The sequence below is a fragment of the Peromyscus maniculatus genome, chromosome 16 (assembly GCF_049852395.1).
Source record: "Peromyscus maniculatus bairdii isolate BWxNUB_F1_BW_parent chromosome 16, HU_Pman_BW_mat_3.1, whole genome shotgun sequence".
NCBI classification, from domain to species: Eukaryota; Metazoa; Chordata; class Mammalia; order Rodentia; family Cricetidae; genus Peromyscus; species Peromyscus maniculatus.
In genome coordinates this window covers 39653156-39669692 of record NC_134867.1, presented here as the reverse complement: position 1 = coordinate 39669692, position 16537 = coordinate 39653156, and the positions used below count along the sequence as shown (strand labels likewise).

Sequence of the window (16537 nt, the reverse complement as noted above, 5' to 3'; positions counted from 1 at the left end):
ATATAAAAGTATGGTTTGTGTGTGTGTGTGTATGTTATATATATATGTGTGTGTATATGTGAGATATATATATATATATATATATATATATATATATATATATATATATCCCTTCCCCTCTTGTATTGGTTAGTTTTCTCGTTGCTGTGAATGAAATTCCTGACAGAAACAACTTAGGGGAAGAAGAAGCATATGGGGTCCATGGTTTTCGAGGGTTACAGTCCATCATGGGTAGGATAGCCCACGCTCTTTGGTTCTCTGTTGAACAATATTTTGTGGTTTGATATTACTTGAAGAAAGCAATGTTTGATTTCTCTCTTTTCCTACACTTTTTAAAAAAATGTTAAGTGTCCACTTGTCTGTGAACAAACACCTCTAAGACATAAATGAGAACTTGTAAGCTATGACTTCCCTTGATGTGACCCTGGTTTTCCATTTAGAATGGAAATATTTGTATTTCTAAAAAGATACAAATATTTTGTATAGCTGGAATTTCCTCTTATAGGCTGCAAATATTTATCTAATAGAGCCAAATGATGAAGATTAATAATTGGGTTTTTTGTTGTTGTTGTTTGTATTTAGACATTTGTTCTCCTTAAAAGTAAGCCAGCCCCTTAAGGATCTTCAACATTCAGCAAGATGTGTTTTTATTTAATGTTTAACTTATTTTAAATTATGAGAAATAGCAAGAACATATGAAAGCTAAGAGTATAAATATACTGCTCTGCCTACCACCACAGTTTTGCTATTCCCGTCTTTCGGAGATGATTTAAATAGAATGGCTTCTATAGTGTACTTTTCCTTATGCAATCTTTTTTAAAATGTATCTTCGAATGGTCATTTATTAGGACTAGACTAGGAATTTAGTCTAGTTTTCTTCATTCTGATTTTCTTTTTAATAAAGTTTCCATTTTTCATTTGTTCATTTCAAGCAAATTCTATTGGCGACAAGAATGCTTAACTTTACTTTTCTTCTTCGTGTCCAAATGCAGTAATAATTAATATCATTGCCTGATTACTATTCCATGTGTGGAATCTCTTAAATGGCCCCTCGGATGTGTTACCTTGAAAACGGCAACAGATATCCACACTCTGGTCCTTTTGTGTGTGGGGGTGTGTTCCAATCGTGACACTCGGGCTCATGAACATTCAGAGAATGGTTTTGTGCCCTTCCAGCCAAAATTAGTGTACAGCAGCAATACAACCTTGGACTCTGTAAATTTCTTCTGTCACTGATGTTTTGTTGTTGTTTCTGTTACTTACATGGAAACCATCATTTCAGGGTGTTGCCCAGATGGTACTACTCAAGGCTTTGTGTATCTTAAGCCATTAAAAAAAATATGTCTAGAGTTTGCATTTAAAAAGTTCTGTCACACATATTTATACATTTCTGGTATGTGGTTGAAGACAAGAAAGTTTTAAAAAGAAGGGTCATTAGGTTGAGGACGAGTCAAGCATTGGAATCAGAGGAGCTGAAACGTCAAGGATATGTAGTTACTTAAGCATTAAATCCTAATAGCACACTAGATTCTGGGGTGGAAGCCAATGGAATATTTTTTGCTTGGGCACTGGAGTTATGCAAATAGAAGTTACTGCACACCCTGGGTTTCATGACTGAGAAAGTAAACTTGTACATTTCGTTTTTTTTGTGTTTTTTTTTTCCTTAGGTTCAAAAAGGCATTTGAGTCTGAGCCAACACTACAGTCAGGAATTAATTACGCAGTCCTCTTGCTGGCGGCTGGGCACCAGTTTGAATCCTCCTTTGAGCTTCGGAAAGTTGGTAACGGCAGCTTCATATTTTTAGAGGGAATCAAGAGACTGGACCCAAAGTCAGTGCAAAGGAAAAGACACTCGTGCTTTTTATTATATGTAATATAATATTTGGGGTGGATGGGACTAGTAGATGCCCTGGATCAGAATTTCATACTATTGTGCAGAATTTAGTATTGGGATAGAATTCACATTTTTTTACTTTATCTTTTTCTTGGTTCACGTTGTTACAACTCAAAACTCATATTGATGATATGAGTTCTTCACGCAGTCCCTAGGCCCCAGGTCCAGTTAGTTCTGTGGAATATCAGGTGTGTTTAAGATAGTGTGTCCCCGGTGTTTTCAAACGAAAACAAGAGGCAAAGAGACTTCTGGGTATAGTGATGCACGCCCATAAGCCCGGCACTTGGGAGGGGGAGGTTGAGAGGAACAAGAGCTTATGAGCATCATCGGCTACATAGTGAATTCAAGGATAGCCTGGGCTACATGAGTCTCAAGACAACAAAATTCAGATGGAAAGAAGAGAAAGAGGGAAGGAGAGATGGAGGGAGGGAGGGGGAGGAGGAAGAAAGGAAGGAAGGGAGGGAGTGAGAGGGAGGGAGAGGAGCAAGAAAGGGAAGGGAGGGAGGGAGGGAGGAAAGGAAGGAAGGAAGGAAGGAAGGAAGGAAGGAAGGAAGGAAGGAAGGAAGGAAGGAAGGAAGGAAGGAAGGAAGGAAGGAAGGAATGCAGGCAGGCTAACTGGCTGACTTCTAGTTTGTTTTTTGTTTTTGTTTTTGCCCCAAACCCAGATGCCCCTGTGATTTCTTGGGGAGGGGGGATGAAGGCTCCAAAGCCCCAGGAATAACAGTAGAGTAGTTGACACTCTGGGTGGTAACTGGGCCCCTGGGAGACTCTTTCTGAGTTGTTACCCTTGATAGAGTGTGCTCTTCGCTCCTATACCTGGAACAGTGATTCATCGGCTCGTCGTCTTTGGGGATTTAACGAAATTAGGATCCACATCTTTGTGAATCAGTTTTGAGTAATAGTTTCAATTTAGGTTTTGGTAGTCTTTTTTTTTTAATTATAAGTTTCTAGATCCTAGAATATCTTCTGTGGTAACCAGATGTTATTCTGGTGAATGGTTAAACCCCTCATTAATGACCTTCCCAGCTCTTGGAGGAATTATTACCACAGCCACAGTAGTCTTGGGGCTTATTTTCCACAAGAGAAAAAAAAAAAAAAAAAAAAACCACTTAGATTAATTAAATTATTCATTATAAAAGAAATTTTTCTTTATATTTTAAACTGAAAATGGTTTAAGTATCTCTAAGGAAATTTAAATTTCTATTTAAAAAAATATATATTTCTAAGGAAAAATAAATCCCAGGCTTTTTTAAAGCGTCATCTGAGAAGGGCTTTTAAGATCTCCATCATGTACAGTTCTGAGATATTTTTGAAGGTGAGTAGAGTCCCGGGCTCAGGGGATGATAGCATCTAATGACAACCGCCGCTGAGTTGCCCTAGGATCAAAGCACATTATGCTTTACATTATGCGTTAGCTGGGCCACCTCACCTTTTGTCTAATATCAAGGGAAATAAACATCATTTGGTTGATAACTAAATCAGAGGAAATAAACATCAACTTTGTGCCTTTTAGAAACGACACTAACATGTCACATCTTGATTTAAACACTCTGTCGTCGCCCAAACTTCCTCTGCATTAGTGGTCTGAACATTTTGTTGCTGGACTCTGGAAGACAGATGAGTTTTGTTAGGGCCTTTCAGTCCTTATGGGGTTCGACACTGAGTTGCATCTGTAGGTTGAATAGTAAGAGTGGTTTGGAAATGGACTTCTGCTTGGTCTCATCTTTAAGTGGTATATAGATGAGAACAGTCAGCATACTGAGGTTGGGAGAACTGTAGTATAACTTCACAAAGTAAACACTATTTTATTCCAAGAAGAACTCATAACATATGTTGAACAAACATTTAAAAATATGAGGTTGACTTTAAATTTTTGGAAACTGGGCTGGGGAGATAACTCACTTGGCAAAGTACATGCCGTGCAATCAGGAAAACTTGATTTTGACCAACCCCCCCCCCCAGCCCCTGCACACATAAGAGAGCTTGATGTGATGGGCTACTTGCAGTCCACTTTGTTGGGGTGGTAGAGGCAGACAGCTGTGGTCCTGGGGCTCCCTATCCAGACAGCCTACCCTACTTGGTGAGCTCTAGGCCAGCAAAAGACCCTATCTCAAAAATAAGCAAATAGAATAGCACTTGAGGAACCACACCAGAGGTTGACCACCTGTCTCCATATGAGTGTGTACACACAGACCCACCCACCCACACACATATGTACTCTCCTCACACACAGACACATGCACAACAAAATATTAAATCATTTAAATTTGGAGATTTCACCACGTATCAACATTTTGACTTGATGGCAAATTTTAGCTGCTATAATAGCCACGTTTGAAGCTTATACAATACTATCATGTAAAACATAAATTTTATACCTGCATTAAATGATACTCAGCATTCTAGGTTATATTTCCTTCAGTCATAAATTATGCCAGTCAAAAATGGGTTGACCGTAAGATTAGATTAGGTGTACTTTCAAGAAAAATTGTGTGGGCAAGTAAATTAATAAGCTAATATAACTATTAAATAGTATACAAGGAAAAGAAAGCTAATACCATGTTTGGCATATTTTAAAGATATAATTGTATTTATTCCATTAATTCTCTAATCAAAAATTTTAAATTTATGTCTTCTTCCATTCATTGTGTTGACATCCTAAAACATGAATTAGTCTGAATTACTGAGTTATTATAGTAATCATATTTGTCCTTACAATACCCTTTCTTTGCTTTCTAAGGAAGGGAAAAATTAAAATTTGAAGTATAGTAAGAAAATCACTAAATCTGAACCTTTCCCAATTTGTCATCTTACGTTTGAAATCTTTAATGTAAGAAATAATTCTTAACTGTCATGTCTGTAGCTGAAGACTCCATTAGTCCGTTTTCTGTTGCTATAACAAAGTATCAGAGTATGGATAGTTTACTTAGACCACAAGTTTGCAGGTTGAAAGTCCAAGGTCAAGGAGCTCCATTGACGTGGTCTCTTGGCTGTATCCCATTATGGTGGATGTCAAGAGGGAACAGTGAAATGATGATGCAGGGATGTAAGTATAATTTGGTGACTAAACTTGCTCTATCTTGTGTAACAACTCACTCACTAGGAGCTGATGAAGGCCCCCATTAGAACAACCTTGATCCCTTTTGAAGACAATGAGGACAGTGACTCCAATGAGTTAACCACCTCCCTGATGGCTCTATTTATTAGAGGTTCTAATACTTCCCAATACCACTATAATAAGCCCAGAGCTTCTAGTACATGAACCTTAGGGACAGATGTTCAAGCTGTGTCTGAACTATCTCACACTCTTAGTTATAGTTATGGGTTTGTTTAGGGTTATACTAGTTGTTTCATAGGTCTTAACTTTTGGATAATAACTGACGGTTGAACTACTTAGAATTAGCATTTAACACACAGGACCACGTGTTAAACCTTCTTTCTATTTTAAGCTTCATAAGTTTTAAAAATTAATATTCTAGGGCTGGAGAGATGGCTCAGAGGTTAAGAGCACTGGCTGCTCTTCCAGAGGTCCTGAGTTCAATTCCCAGCAACCACATGGTGGCTCACAACCATCTGCAATGAGATCTGGTGCCCTCTTCTGTGTACATAATAAATAAATAAATCTTAAAAAAAAAAAAAAAAAAAAAAAAAACCTTTCTCAAAAAAAAAAAATTAATATTCTAACATTCAATAAAGAATAGTTTCTCACATGCTCTGTGGAACTTTTAAAATATGATATTTTTTTGTTTTGTTTTGTTTTGGTTTTTCAAGACAGGGTTTCTCTGTGTAGCTTTGTGCCTTTCCTGGAACTCACTTGGTAGCCCAGGCTGGCCTTGAACTCACAGAGATCCGCCTGGCTCTGCCTCCCGAGTGCTGGGATTAAAGGCATGCGCCACCACCGCCCGGCTAATATGATACATTTTATGGAGAGCCAGAATTTCTGTTTTGGGCCCACATCAGCAATGATGGTGTAGGAAAAAGAACCCTGTGTTTAAAAATAAGATAGATTACTATTTCAATCTTATTTTCTCTGAGCATTAAAAAGTACAGAACAGAGCTGAGGGGCGGTGGTGCATGCCTTTAATCCCAGCACTCGGGAGGCAGAGCCAGATGGATCTCTGTGAGTTTGAGGCCAGCCTGGTCTACAGAGCGAGCTCCAGGGGAGGCTCCAAAACTACACAGAGAAACCCTGTCTGGAAAAAAAAAAAAAAAAGTATGGCCCAGGACCAGGACTATAGCTCAGGTTGGTAGTGTGCTTGTCTGGAATGTGGGAAGCCCTGGGTTCAATCCCAGCAACACATAAACAGGGCTTGGTGGCCACACCTGTAATCCCAGCACCCAGGAGTGGAGGCAGGAAGATCAGAAAATCAAGGCCAGCCTTGGCTGTACAAGAGAACCCTGTCCATGCCACCTAAACAAAACCAAACCAAAACAAACAAACAAAAATAAAAACTGAACCAGAAGAAATAAAACTCAAAGCAAAATAAAATAAAAATGATGAAATATAATAATTTTATTACTGAATATAAAAATCCATCCGTAAAGATAAGAAAAAAATTAAAACAGAAACGAAACTTATTATCATAACAAAGAACTCCCTTGTCCCTTATGGAGGTGGTCACCATTTCAGAAAATCGGAGCTTGGAAGGGAAAGGTTAGATACTTTTTCTTCCTTTTAAGAGGATACTCTGGTTTACCTGTCCTGAAGCACTCTCCAGTTGAAGATTGTTACATACAGTTTTACTCCCAAGGAGGATGCATTCATCTGGAGAATCCTGATTAATAAAATAGAAAAAAAGGTAAAGCTGATGATGATAGTGATGTCCCAGTAACTTACTGTGGCGAGGATTTTTCAGTCAGAACGAACCAAAACCATTCTGTGAAGACTCTTATAGAAAAAGTGGACATCTTGCCATGTTTACATGGTACCTGATGAAATTGCTCATCACAAAAGAATATATGTGCATGCATGTGCTGCACAGACATGCATGTAGACAAAACATCCATACACAAAATAAATAAGTATATTAATAAATAACAACAAAAAAAGAACAGATGTACATGGAGAAAGAAAGGGCCCTGCGAAGTCACCAGACTCACATCACTAAGTAGTTACCATTGATACATGTTTCCCTTCATTTGATGAAGCACATGGTGTCCCTTGTGAATTATTCTCACCAGAAATGCTTAACTGGAAGCTTAAGGTCCACTATCCATTCAGGAATCATGGGAGCTAGTGAAATAAATTAGGCAATAGTATGAAATGCCAGTGGGCAGGTCCAGAATACAAGGACATTCTATAAGTCAGCATCTCTGCTTTGGGGGGAAAATAAATAAATCTGTGTCATAGGAAAAAAAGCATGGCTGGGTTAGGTAGATTAAAAGATATTTGGAGTCATAAACACCAAATGAAATTAAATGACCCTTTAGTGGACCTTGGTTATGAAAATAAAAACCTATGGGGGACATTTAGATAATAATTAGAGGATTTATTTGAGTCAGGGCAAACTAATATATAATATTAAGGAACTGCTGTCTTAGTGGGAAAAGTTTTATAGAAGAATTTTTTTAGATTCCTTATAATCTGTAAACATGAGATATCTATAATTTAGTTTGAAAAGTTCAGCAAAAAATAATCAAGCTCTGGGACAATAACAAAACGCTGGCAGTTGTCACAAAACTGGTCATTCATTGGAGTGCATATTTGTGTGTGTGTGTGTGCATACACACACACACGTGTATCTGTGTTGCTTCTGTGTCGGGGGGGCAGTGTGCATGCCAAGCCAATGCTCTACTACCGAGTTACAGTCCCTAGCCCCTTCCTACAGTAGATTTTCTAACTGTGCATGTTGGAAATTCTTCATAATAGGAAGCCCAAAGGACAGCATCTAATCTCTGCCTCTTAGGAAGCTGCCAGGCCGCTCTGGACTTCGTTCTCCTCTCTGCAAGGGGAGATATTCCCTGGCGTGCTGTTCCGTGAGGATCGAAAGAGTCAGCATTTTTAAGGTGCTCAGTGCTAGGCAACTGATGAGTGTTTAGTCAGAGCTCTGCGTCCTCGGTTCTCCATTAAAACAGCCTGGAATTTAGCCGCAGCACCAGGTGAAAATATGACGATAAAACCTTGCCATTGAAAATCCCTCAGTGCTTACCAGTCAGCCAGTTCTAATGAAGGCTGTGTTAAAGTTTGAACGACACAAGCAGACAGTTCGATGAAAGAAATGGTGGGAAGTTATATGAAATAATAGGGATACAACACCCATTGCTTATCATTTCAGCCCCAAACATTTACATAGAAAAAGCATTTGCTCTATTGGTAAGGACTTGGTAAAATTACAATTAGTGTAATTACATCAGCACTCATACATAAAGACCTTTAAGAATGTTCCAGTGTTCCAGTGACGCACTCCTGTGCTCCCAGCCCCTAGGAAGTAAAATGGTGTAGCCTAGAACCTAGTATATAATACTACTTCTGAAGCTCTGGCCTACGGAAATATCCTAAATACAGATACGCCTTTATGTACCAAGATCCATAATGTCTACTTGCACACGAGAAAGGTCTCATAAATATAAAAACATTAGCGGGACTGGGAGATGATGGGCTCAGTCCGTAAAGTGCTTGACTTGCAAACATGAGTTCAGTTCCCAGAATCTACACTGAACAACAAAAAGTAAAAATAAGCAGGGCATGGTAGCACGTGCCTTTAATCCCAGCACCCAGAAAGCAAGAGGCAGGCAGATCTCTGAGTTCGAAAACAGCCTCATCTATAGAGGGAGTTCTAGGACAGCCAGAGCCACACAGAGAAAAAATAATACGTACGTAAGTAAGTAAGTAAGTAAGTAAGTAAATAAGTAAATAAATAAGTAAGTAAATAAATAAATAAATAACAAAATTAAAGCTGAAATGGTGGTGTGTTCTTGTAACCCCACTACTGAGAAGGTAAAGACAGATGGATCTCCTGGGCTTGTTACCCAACCAGCCTATTCAGAGGTCATAACACCCCAGGTTGTTCTCTGGCCTCCGTACACACTTACATATCATGTGCGTGTGCTTACACACACATGCACCTGAGCAAACACAGGTTAGAACCATGTTTTTTTTTTTAACACTAATCTTAAAAGTTTAAAAGGGTCATGTAAAAACAAGTTTTATGCATCGTATCTGAAGAAAATACAAGCTCATTTGCAAAACCAACACAAACATGAAAATACGGTTAGTCACAATGGCTTAAAAAAACAACTCAATATTCTAGTGGCACACACCTATGGTCCCTAGTGGCACACACCTATGGTCCCTAGTGACACACACCTATGGTCCCTAGTGGCACACACCTATGGTCCCTAGTGGCACACACCTATGATCCCTAGTGGCACACACCTATGATCCCTAGTGGCACACACCTATGTATGGTCCCTAGTGGCACACACCTATGGTCCCTAGTGGCACACACCTATGATCCCTAGTGGCACACACCTATGGTCCCAGCACTAATAAGTAAAGGCAAGAAAGTTATGAATTTGAGGCCAGTCTGGGCTACATAGTAAGATCATATCTCAGTAAAATAAAACAAGATTGGTAGTACCAAGTAGACATGATAATTCTCATAACTGCCAAGGCAATCAACAAGAATATTGTGATTTAGCTTTTTACTTGGAACATGTCAACACACAATGAGCAAATCTCCCACCTCCAACAAATCAGCACTTAGAACTCCATGATGAGGAGGTAATTGAATTCATGCCCAAAGCTAGGTATACGAGAATATAATAAAACATGGCTATCCATCTGTGCTTCTGTAAATACTTTACATGTTCATGTGCTAAAATACCATCTCTCATTAAAGATAATACATTTTGAGGGTGATGAGATTTCTCAGTGGGTATGAGTACTTGCCACCAAGTCTGACGACCTGAATTTGATCTTCAGATTTCCCATGGTTGAAGACAGCCAGCTCCACCAAATTGTCCTCTATCCTCTACATGCACACTGTAGCATGAACATGACTGATGTGCATGTACACTCATGCAAGCATGCGCTCATGCGTGCACACACACACAGTGAAGTAAATAAATATAAAAATAATTTAAAAAATATTTTTGTTCAGATTTTGAAAAGCTGGTGTCATGATCACATGGCAAATTTATGCCATGGTTAAAACCAAATATCACTACCCTGGAATGACTTTCTGGATACAAAAATGCTGAATCTGATTGTAACTATTGTAGTTTTACATGGAAGCATTTCCATAGTCACTATTTGAAAGGTTGACAGCAGGACTCTGTTACATTGCGTCTGGACTTCACTATTTTTCTGAAAGTATGACATAATAAAAAATTGTTCATTTCCAACCAAGGTGAGTAGACACATTTTTAGTGTCTCACTTTTCCTGCCCACTTCTCTAACTTTTTTGGAATGTCCAGATCGAGGATTTGTGATGTGTTTGCATACGCAAGTGCAACTGGTTCCAAGTTAGGAAACTTTCCGGTGGCAAAGCTGCTCTCTTTTTAATTTATCCTCACAGAATGTGAGGATCATCCAAATGTTCATTCTCCCCGGAAGTATTTACGGTTTCAGTGAATTATATAATTAAAAAGGAACTTCAAAATTAAAGATTATTTTGTTTTAGTTATAATTTTCAAGATGGTAAAATGATTACTCTCAGAAAATATAAAATAGACATAGGTAAATGATTTTATCTAAACCATTTAATGTGGAAACCTTAAATAAGATTATATGTCTAGGCTAGGCGGTGGTGGCACACAGCTTTAGTCCTAGTACTCTGGAGGCAGAGGCAGGTGAATCTCTGAGTTCAAGGCCATCATGGTCTAGAGAGAGAGAGTTCCAGGACAACCAGAGCTGTTACACAGATAAACACTGTCTCAAAAAAAAATTATGTGTCTGAATTAAAGAACATTTAAGAAGTAATAAACAACTTAAGAAATATTAGGATAAGATTTCTACACTTGATTTTCTTTGAAGCTGATTTATGTTTCAACGGGTCACAAATCTTGGGGATTATATACTAGATTATACTAGACAGGAATTATTTGTATGGTAACTGGACAGAAGTTTATAAGTTAATAAGTAAACTTCTATTAATGAATCTTTAATGAGCAGTAAATGTACTTTCTTTGAGTGGCCTTATGCCCCTGTAGCCTATTACAATGATATGTCTACGTTTTTGCTTTATTTTTAAATGTCAAAAAAAAATTTTTTTTGGTGATACTGGGAATTGAATTCAGAATCTTACACATACCTCACATGTGTTCTACCTCTGAGCTATTCCCTCACCCCACACCCTTTTATCTTGCTCTATGACACTCTCATTAAGTTGCCCAGGCTGCTGGTCTTGAATTCACTCTGTAGTCTGCAGCCCAGGCAAACATTCAGCTTGTGGTACTCTGGCCGCCTCCACAGAAGCTGGGAGCATAGGCATGAGCAGCTAGGTCTGGCTTCAAATCATTTTTAAGGTAACGGATACTTGTAGTGTTAAGCAATTCTAAAAGGATATGTATTTTAAGCAAGTCAATATGATGTACAACTAATACAAGACAGGTATAATAAAATGTAAGGAATGTAGATGAGCAAAATTATGTTGAGCAGAGTTGGAGAATTCCCATTATATTCTCAAGCCTTGTTGGACAGTGGCACTAATGGACGGGGACTGTAACTGTAGAATGCATGCCTCTCATGGGCAAATCCTTCCCAGCGTAGCAAAGAGAAAATGGATGCCACTGATGAATGGTGCTGCCTAGAGTCTTTGGCTTTATAGGTTCATAAGTAATAATATATAACATGTATGTATGTGTATATGCACACTACACACACAAACACACATTTGTGTTTCAGTTTAGTGATAGATTTTTCAACCTACAAAACACAAGAAGATTCCCTTTCCAATCATTTCATAATCCATCATATAACAAGGGAAGAAAGGAGCTTAGGCAACAGTCTCCAGGATTTCCTTATCTTACGTGTATACCCATGCGAATACATGAAGATTCTAGACTGCGGTACATAAATGACTGTTGGGTTTTTCAATTAAAGATAGTTTTTGCTGGGGCTGGAGAGATGGCTCAGCCGTTGAGAACGCTTGTTTTTCTTGCAGGGGACCCAGGTTCAGTTACAAACACTCACACTATGGCTCATAACCATCCATAATTTCAGTTCCAGAGATCAGACACCCTCTGCTGACCTCTGAGGGCATCAGGATGCACATACATATACACAAACCATTCATACATAAAATAAAAATGAATACAGTTTTTAAAAAGATAATTTTTGCCTTCTTCATGTGTATGTTTTGTTTAGTAAGGCACTGTGTCCTTACAATGACGGTGAGCCACTTTAGTAAGCAAAAACCTAAAGCTATTTTGATCTCTCAGGACAATGAGCACTTAATTTTGCAACTAAAAGAGAAGTCAGCCCTGCCGACCTGTGATGTAACACTCTGCTTCCTGTTCATCTCCTAGGGGTAAAGCTGAGCAGCCTTCTGGGTAAAAAGGGGAACCTGGAAAAACTCCAGAGCTACTGGGAAGTTGGATTTTTTCTGGGAGCCAGCGTCCTGGCCAATGACCATCTACGAGTCATTCAAGCATCTGAAAAGCTGTTCAAACTGAAGACACCTGCGTGGTAATGATCCGCTCTCATGTGCTTATGCAGATGTGTTTAATAGATAGCCTCACACTGTTCTTCAGTTTTACAACTTTTAGATCGTTTTATTTGTTTTTAGGCTAATACCAAAAATCTATAGGAAAAATAAAATTTTCATAAGGAAAACGTTTTGAAGTAAAAGTTCTGGTGACCTTGAGGAAGTCACTTAGCTTTTCCTGTGCATTGGCCAGCACAACCAATGTTACTCATGTGAACTGTGGGGAGGCCACAAAATCTACGCCTTCAAATCTGACCTGCACCCTGGGTCTGAGACCATATATTTATCTCAGCCTCCCTGGGCTCCATTCCAAATGCGTGCACTTTGTTTCCTTCATGACCCATTCTCAGTTTGGGAGTTCTCATCCTTGATGTCCACTCAGTTTCACTCCTAGTGAGACAGACATTGGAGTGTTTTCCAATAGGTATGTGTTTTTAAATTTCAGACTGTTTTTTGGAAGATAGCCAAGTCTCATCATTGTCTGTATAGTATGGGAGAGATAAACACAAAACTCCTTCTGCATTTTGGACCTACTTTAAAGACAATGCTGGTTCTATTTTGCCAACACATGGGGTGACTGATCATCGGGGTAAAGATGTGAAAAGTTTAAGAAAGTCTCTTCCTCGAGCAGCCTCTGACTGCCCACGTCCCCGGGGCTGACGGCCATGTTAAGGCCCTCCTGGCTTCCTCCAGGCTCCCTCGTCCTCAGCTCTCTTTTAACCAGTCCTCCTCCACGGCATCCCTGCCTCCTCCTAAAATACAAGCCCGACCTTTCCTCTCCATCGAAATCCTTCAATCAATACAGTGTCGTGGTTGTCACAGCTGAGGGGTAAAGTCCATCTCCTTGGTTTGTCAAGCAAGGTTCACCCTCCGCCTGCCCAGACCTGCTCTCATTCTGCTTTGGGGTTCGTGTCCCTCTCTGTATAATGAACGCACCGCACTGTGGGTTTACACATTTGGTTTAGCACTTGCCTAACGATACCTTCCCAGCCTCCTTGTTCATCCATCCACCTGGGGGGGGGGGGATGCTCATACGTCACATGTTTTAAGTAGGAGGCTGACTTCAAACCTTCATAGCCACCCAGCCCCAGCCCCAGCCCCACCTCCCTCCCGCTTTCCTGTTTCTGGTATCTTTCAGTCTGCCTCTGTAGATGTTGATATCTCTCTTTAAGTATATCCCCACTGACTTTGTTCCTGGTGTTATTATGCCTTTGTATTTTTGTCTCCATGGCACTGTGTGCCGCTTGAGGACAGGGGCTGTACTGACAGTCTCATGCATGTCCACAATGGGCCTTGAGTTAAGGACATGCACTAAATGAACCCATAAATGCGGGTGCTATGTTCAGGCACATGCACTGTTTCTTTTTGATGACTATTCTGATGGCAGAAGAGATTGAAGTGGAGATACCTGGCTTTCGGTATTCTGGTTTCTGTTACCAAGAGAGCAGACACCACTCTGTGCGGTAGCAAAGCAGCCACGCAATAATGCCGATTATGTAATGTCAGCCTCCATGTCTGTGGTCTGCAGAGTGCTGACGTAGTCGCCATCTTGCATAGTTATCTTCTTCCTCCTTTCCCCTCTTTCTTTGGAGGCACTGTCTGTCTTCTTAGGATGTTTGTATAATACTTGAGCTCAATGGCTCAGAGTAAAACAATCTCTTCCAAAGGATCTATTTTGGAGAGCTTCCTTGAAAAGGCGTATTTAAAAACCAATACATTCACCTTGTCCTCAAGTTGAATATAGGCATTTAAAACTCATGTGTTGCAGATAGATACACACACACACACACACACACACACACACACACACACACACACGTGCGTGTGTGTATTTTTAAATGTGTTTTTGGGAAGGTAGCTCGATTTTGAAGCATTTGCCTAGCATACACAAGTCCTGGGTTTGAGTCCCAAGCCCAACAAATAAAAACATGTTTTAGGGAGCTGTTTGGCCCCGGGTCCAATTCACTTCAGCCTTGTAAACCTGAATTTTCTGATCTTCCAAATGCATGCTTTGCTGAATGTTTGTGGAATTTAAGCCTGTGCATGTACCTGCTGTTGCAGCACCTAGTGAAGCATGTTTGACAAGTGTGGAGACGAAATTATAAATCCAAGTGTCCTCAGAGAACAGAAAGAACACCTATGGGGGTCAAAATGGGCTTGAGGGGAGTAGGTGGCCTAAACCTGTCCAGTTCATGTCCTTTCATTCTCAGGTACCTCAAGTCTATTGTGGAAACAATTTTGATATATAAGCATTTTGTGAAACTGACCACAGAGCAGCCCATGGCCAAGCAGGAACTCGTGGACTTTTGGATGGATTTCCTGGTCGAGGCCACGAAAACAGATGTTACTGTCGTTAGATTTCCAGTGAGTACCTCCTTTATTTGCATCTATGTTCAGTTCTGTGTTACTTCCTGTCTTTAAGGAACATCTGGCAGGGTGATTTCAACAGTCCTGATGTGAGTGACCCTTAGACTCCAAGTCCTAGCATATATAACTTGGTGAGCATATTTATTTTATAGAGATTGACTTGTTTTGGCTTTCTATTTAATGCTTTATTGTTGTTTTACATTTTAAGATACAGTAAAGTAGCCCAAACTGGTGTTCAATTCCTGCTTCAGCCTTCTCATGCTGAGTGCTGGGGTTACAGGCCTGTGCCACCCTGCCTAGTTTAGTTGACTTTTCAAAATAACAACTCTTCAAACAAGAGCAGTGAGACACATCGTGATGTCTGGGGGTCGGGATTTGAGTTGCTGCTTATGATAAGTCCTGCGGCATGCTTAGAAAGCAATAAAAATATCAGCTCTCGAGCCCAGACAAATGGTTGTTGTTGAATACAGAAGTCTTGTTGCCCTGACATCAGGATTATCGGCATTGTTGTGGCGAAACTATCAGCTCACGTTTTGCAATTCTGTCTCAACCACTCGAAGCCAGGTGGGTCAGAGTTGCCCTGTGGCCACATAGGCCCGTGGAGCAATCACGGTTTCCAGCGCCGCCACTCTAGAAAACGATGACTTGCTGTTTGGGCTTCAATGCAGTTTGTCTGGTTTCTGGCAAGCTTTGTGTGTGTGGGTGTGTGAGTACACAGGCATAGACATAAATACACACACACACACACACACACACACACACACACACACACACACCCTTTTAAAAATGCATGCTTCATGTTCCTAGCTAATGCATCCCCATCCTACAGCACTCAGGATGCACATATTAAAAGTAATATGGCAGTGGTGTCCAATCCAGGACTTAATAACCACTGGCTTTGTATGCAAATTACTTCTTATCTCAAAATGGACTACATCTCTCGTTTGAACTCTTCGATCTCAATCTTCCATACTCAGGGGACGTGACAGTTCTTTTCATAAACCCCGATTTCTAGTTCTTGTTGATAGGATCATCTGCTTCATTAAATTAAATCCACTGCTGGAATGAGCATGCTTTGCTCTGACTTCCATATGAAGCCTTGAGCTCAGCAAGACTCTTAATTGAAAAGCCTTTCATGCTAAAGCACTCTGCTCTATTTCCTAGTCTAGATAAGGTGCGGCCCAGGAAAATCCTTATCTTGGAGTGAGCTGGCAGCTTGCCCTGGTGCTCTGAGTAGCAATAAAAATGGTGGTGAAAGAAGAGATCTCACCCCTCCGAGTTTAATGGACTGCTGACTGTTGACGATGTGATAGGCTAACCGCATGAAAGGAAACCGTTCATAGCCACTGTTTCAAACTCATTTAAATGAGGACAATGTTAGTTAATCTGTTGTAATGTAAGTAAGTGCATAAAGAAAAAGACCCAGGAAAGATTGAGGAGCTATGAGATTATACACTCCTGGTTAAAAAGACTTTCTTTTCTTTTAACTCTTCCTTCCTCCTCCCTTCTTCTCTTTTCTAGACTGAGGATAAGACTCAAAGCTGAGCAAGTGTCCACTAAGGGACACCCCCTGGCCCTTATCCAAAACAAAAAACAAAAACCTGGGTGAGCGGCAAGACCTCACTGCA

General features: G+C 40.0%; 1 protein-coding gene across 1 annotated transcript in view; it reads left to right on the top strand.

The window, feature by feature from the left end:
• The window catches only part of Map3k5 (mitogen-activated protein kinase kinase kinase 5), a 221197-nt gene that overhangs the window by 120044 nt on the left and 84616 nt on the right, over positions 1-16537 (top strand). The window contains exons 8-10 of the mRNA XM_042262234.2: positions 1668-1780; positions 12364-12523; positions 14753-14906. Coding sequence (XP_042118168.1) covers positions 1668-1780; positions 12364-12523; positions 14753-14906 — 427 coding nt within the window. The remainder of the gene's footprint in view (positions 1-1667; positions 1781-12363; positions 12524-14752; positions 14907-16537) is intronic.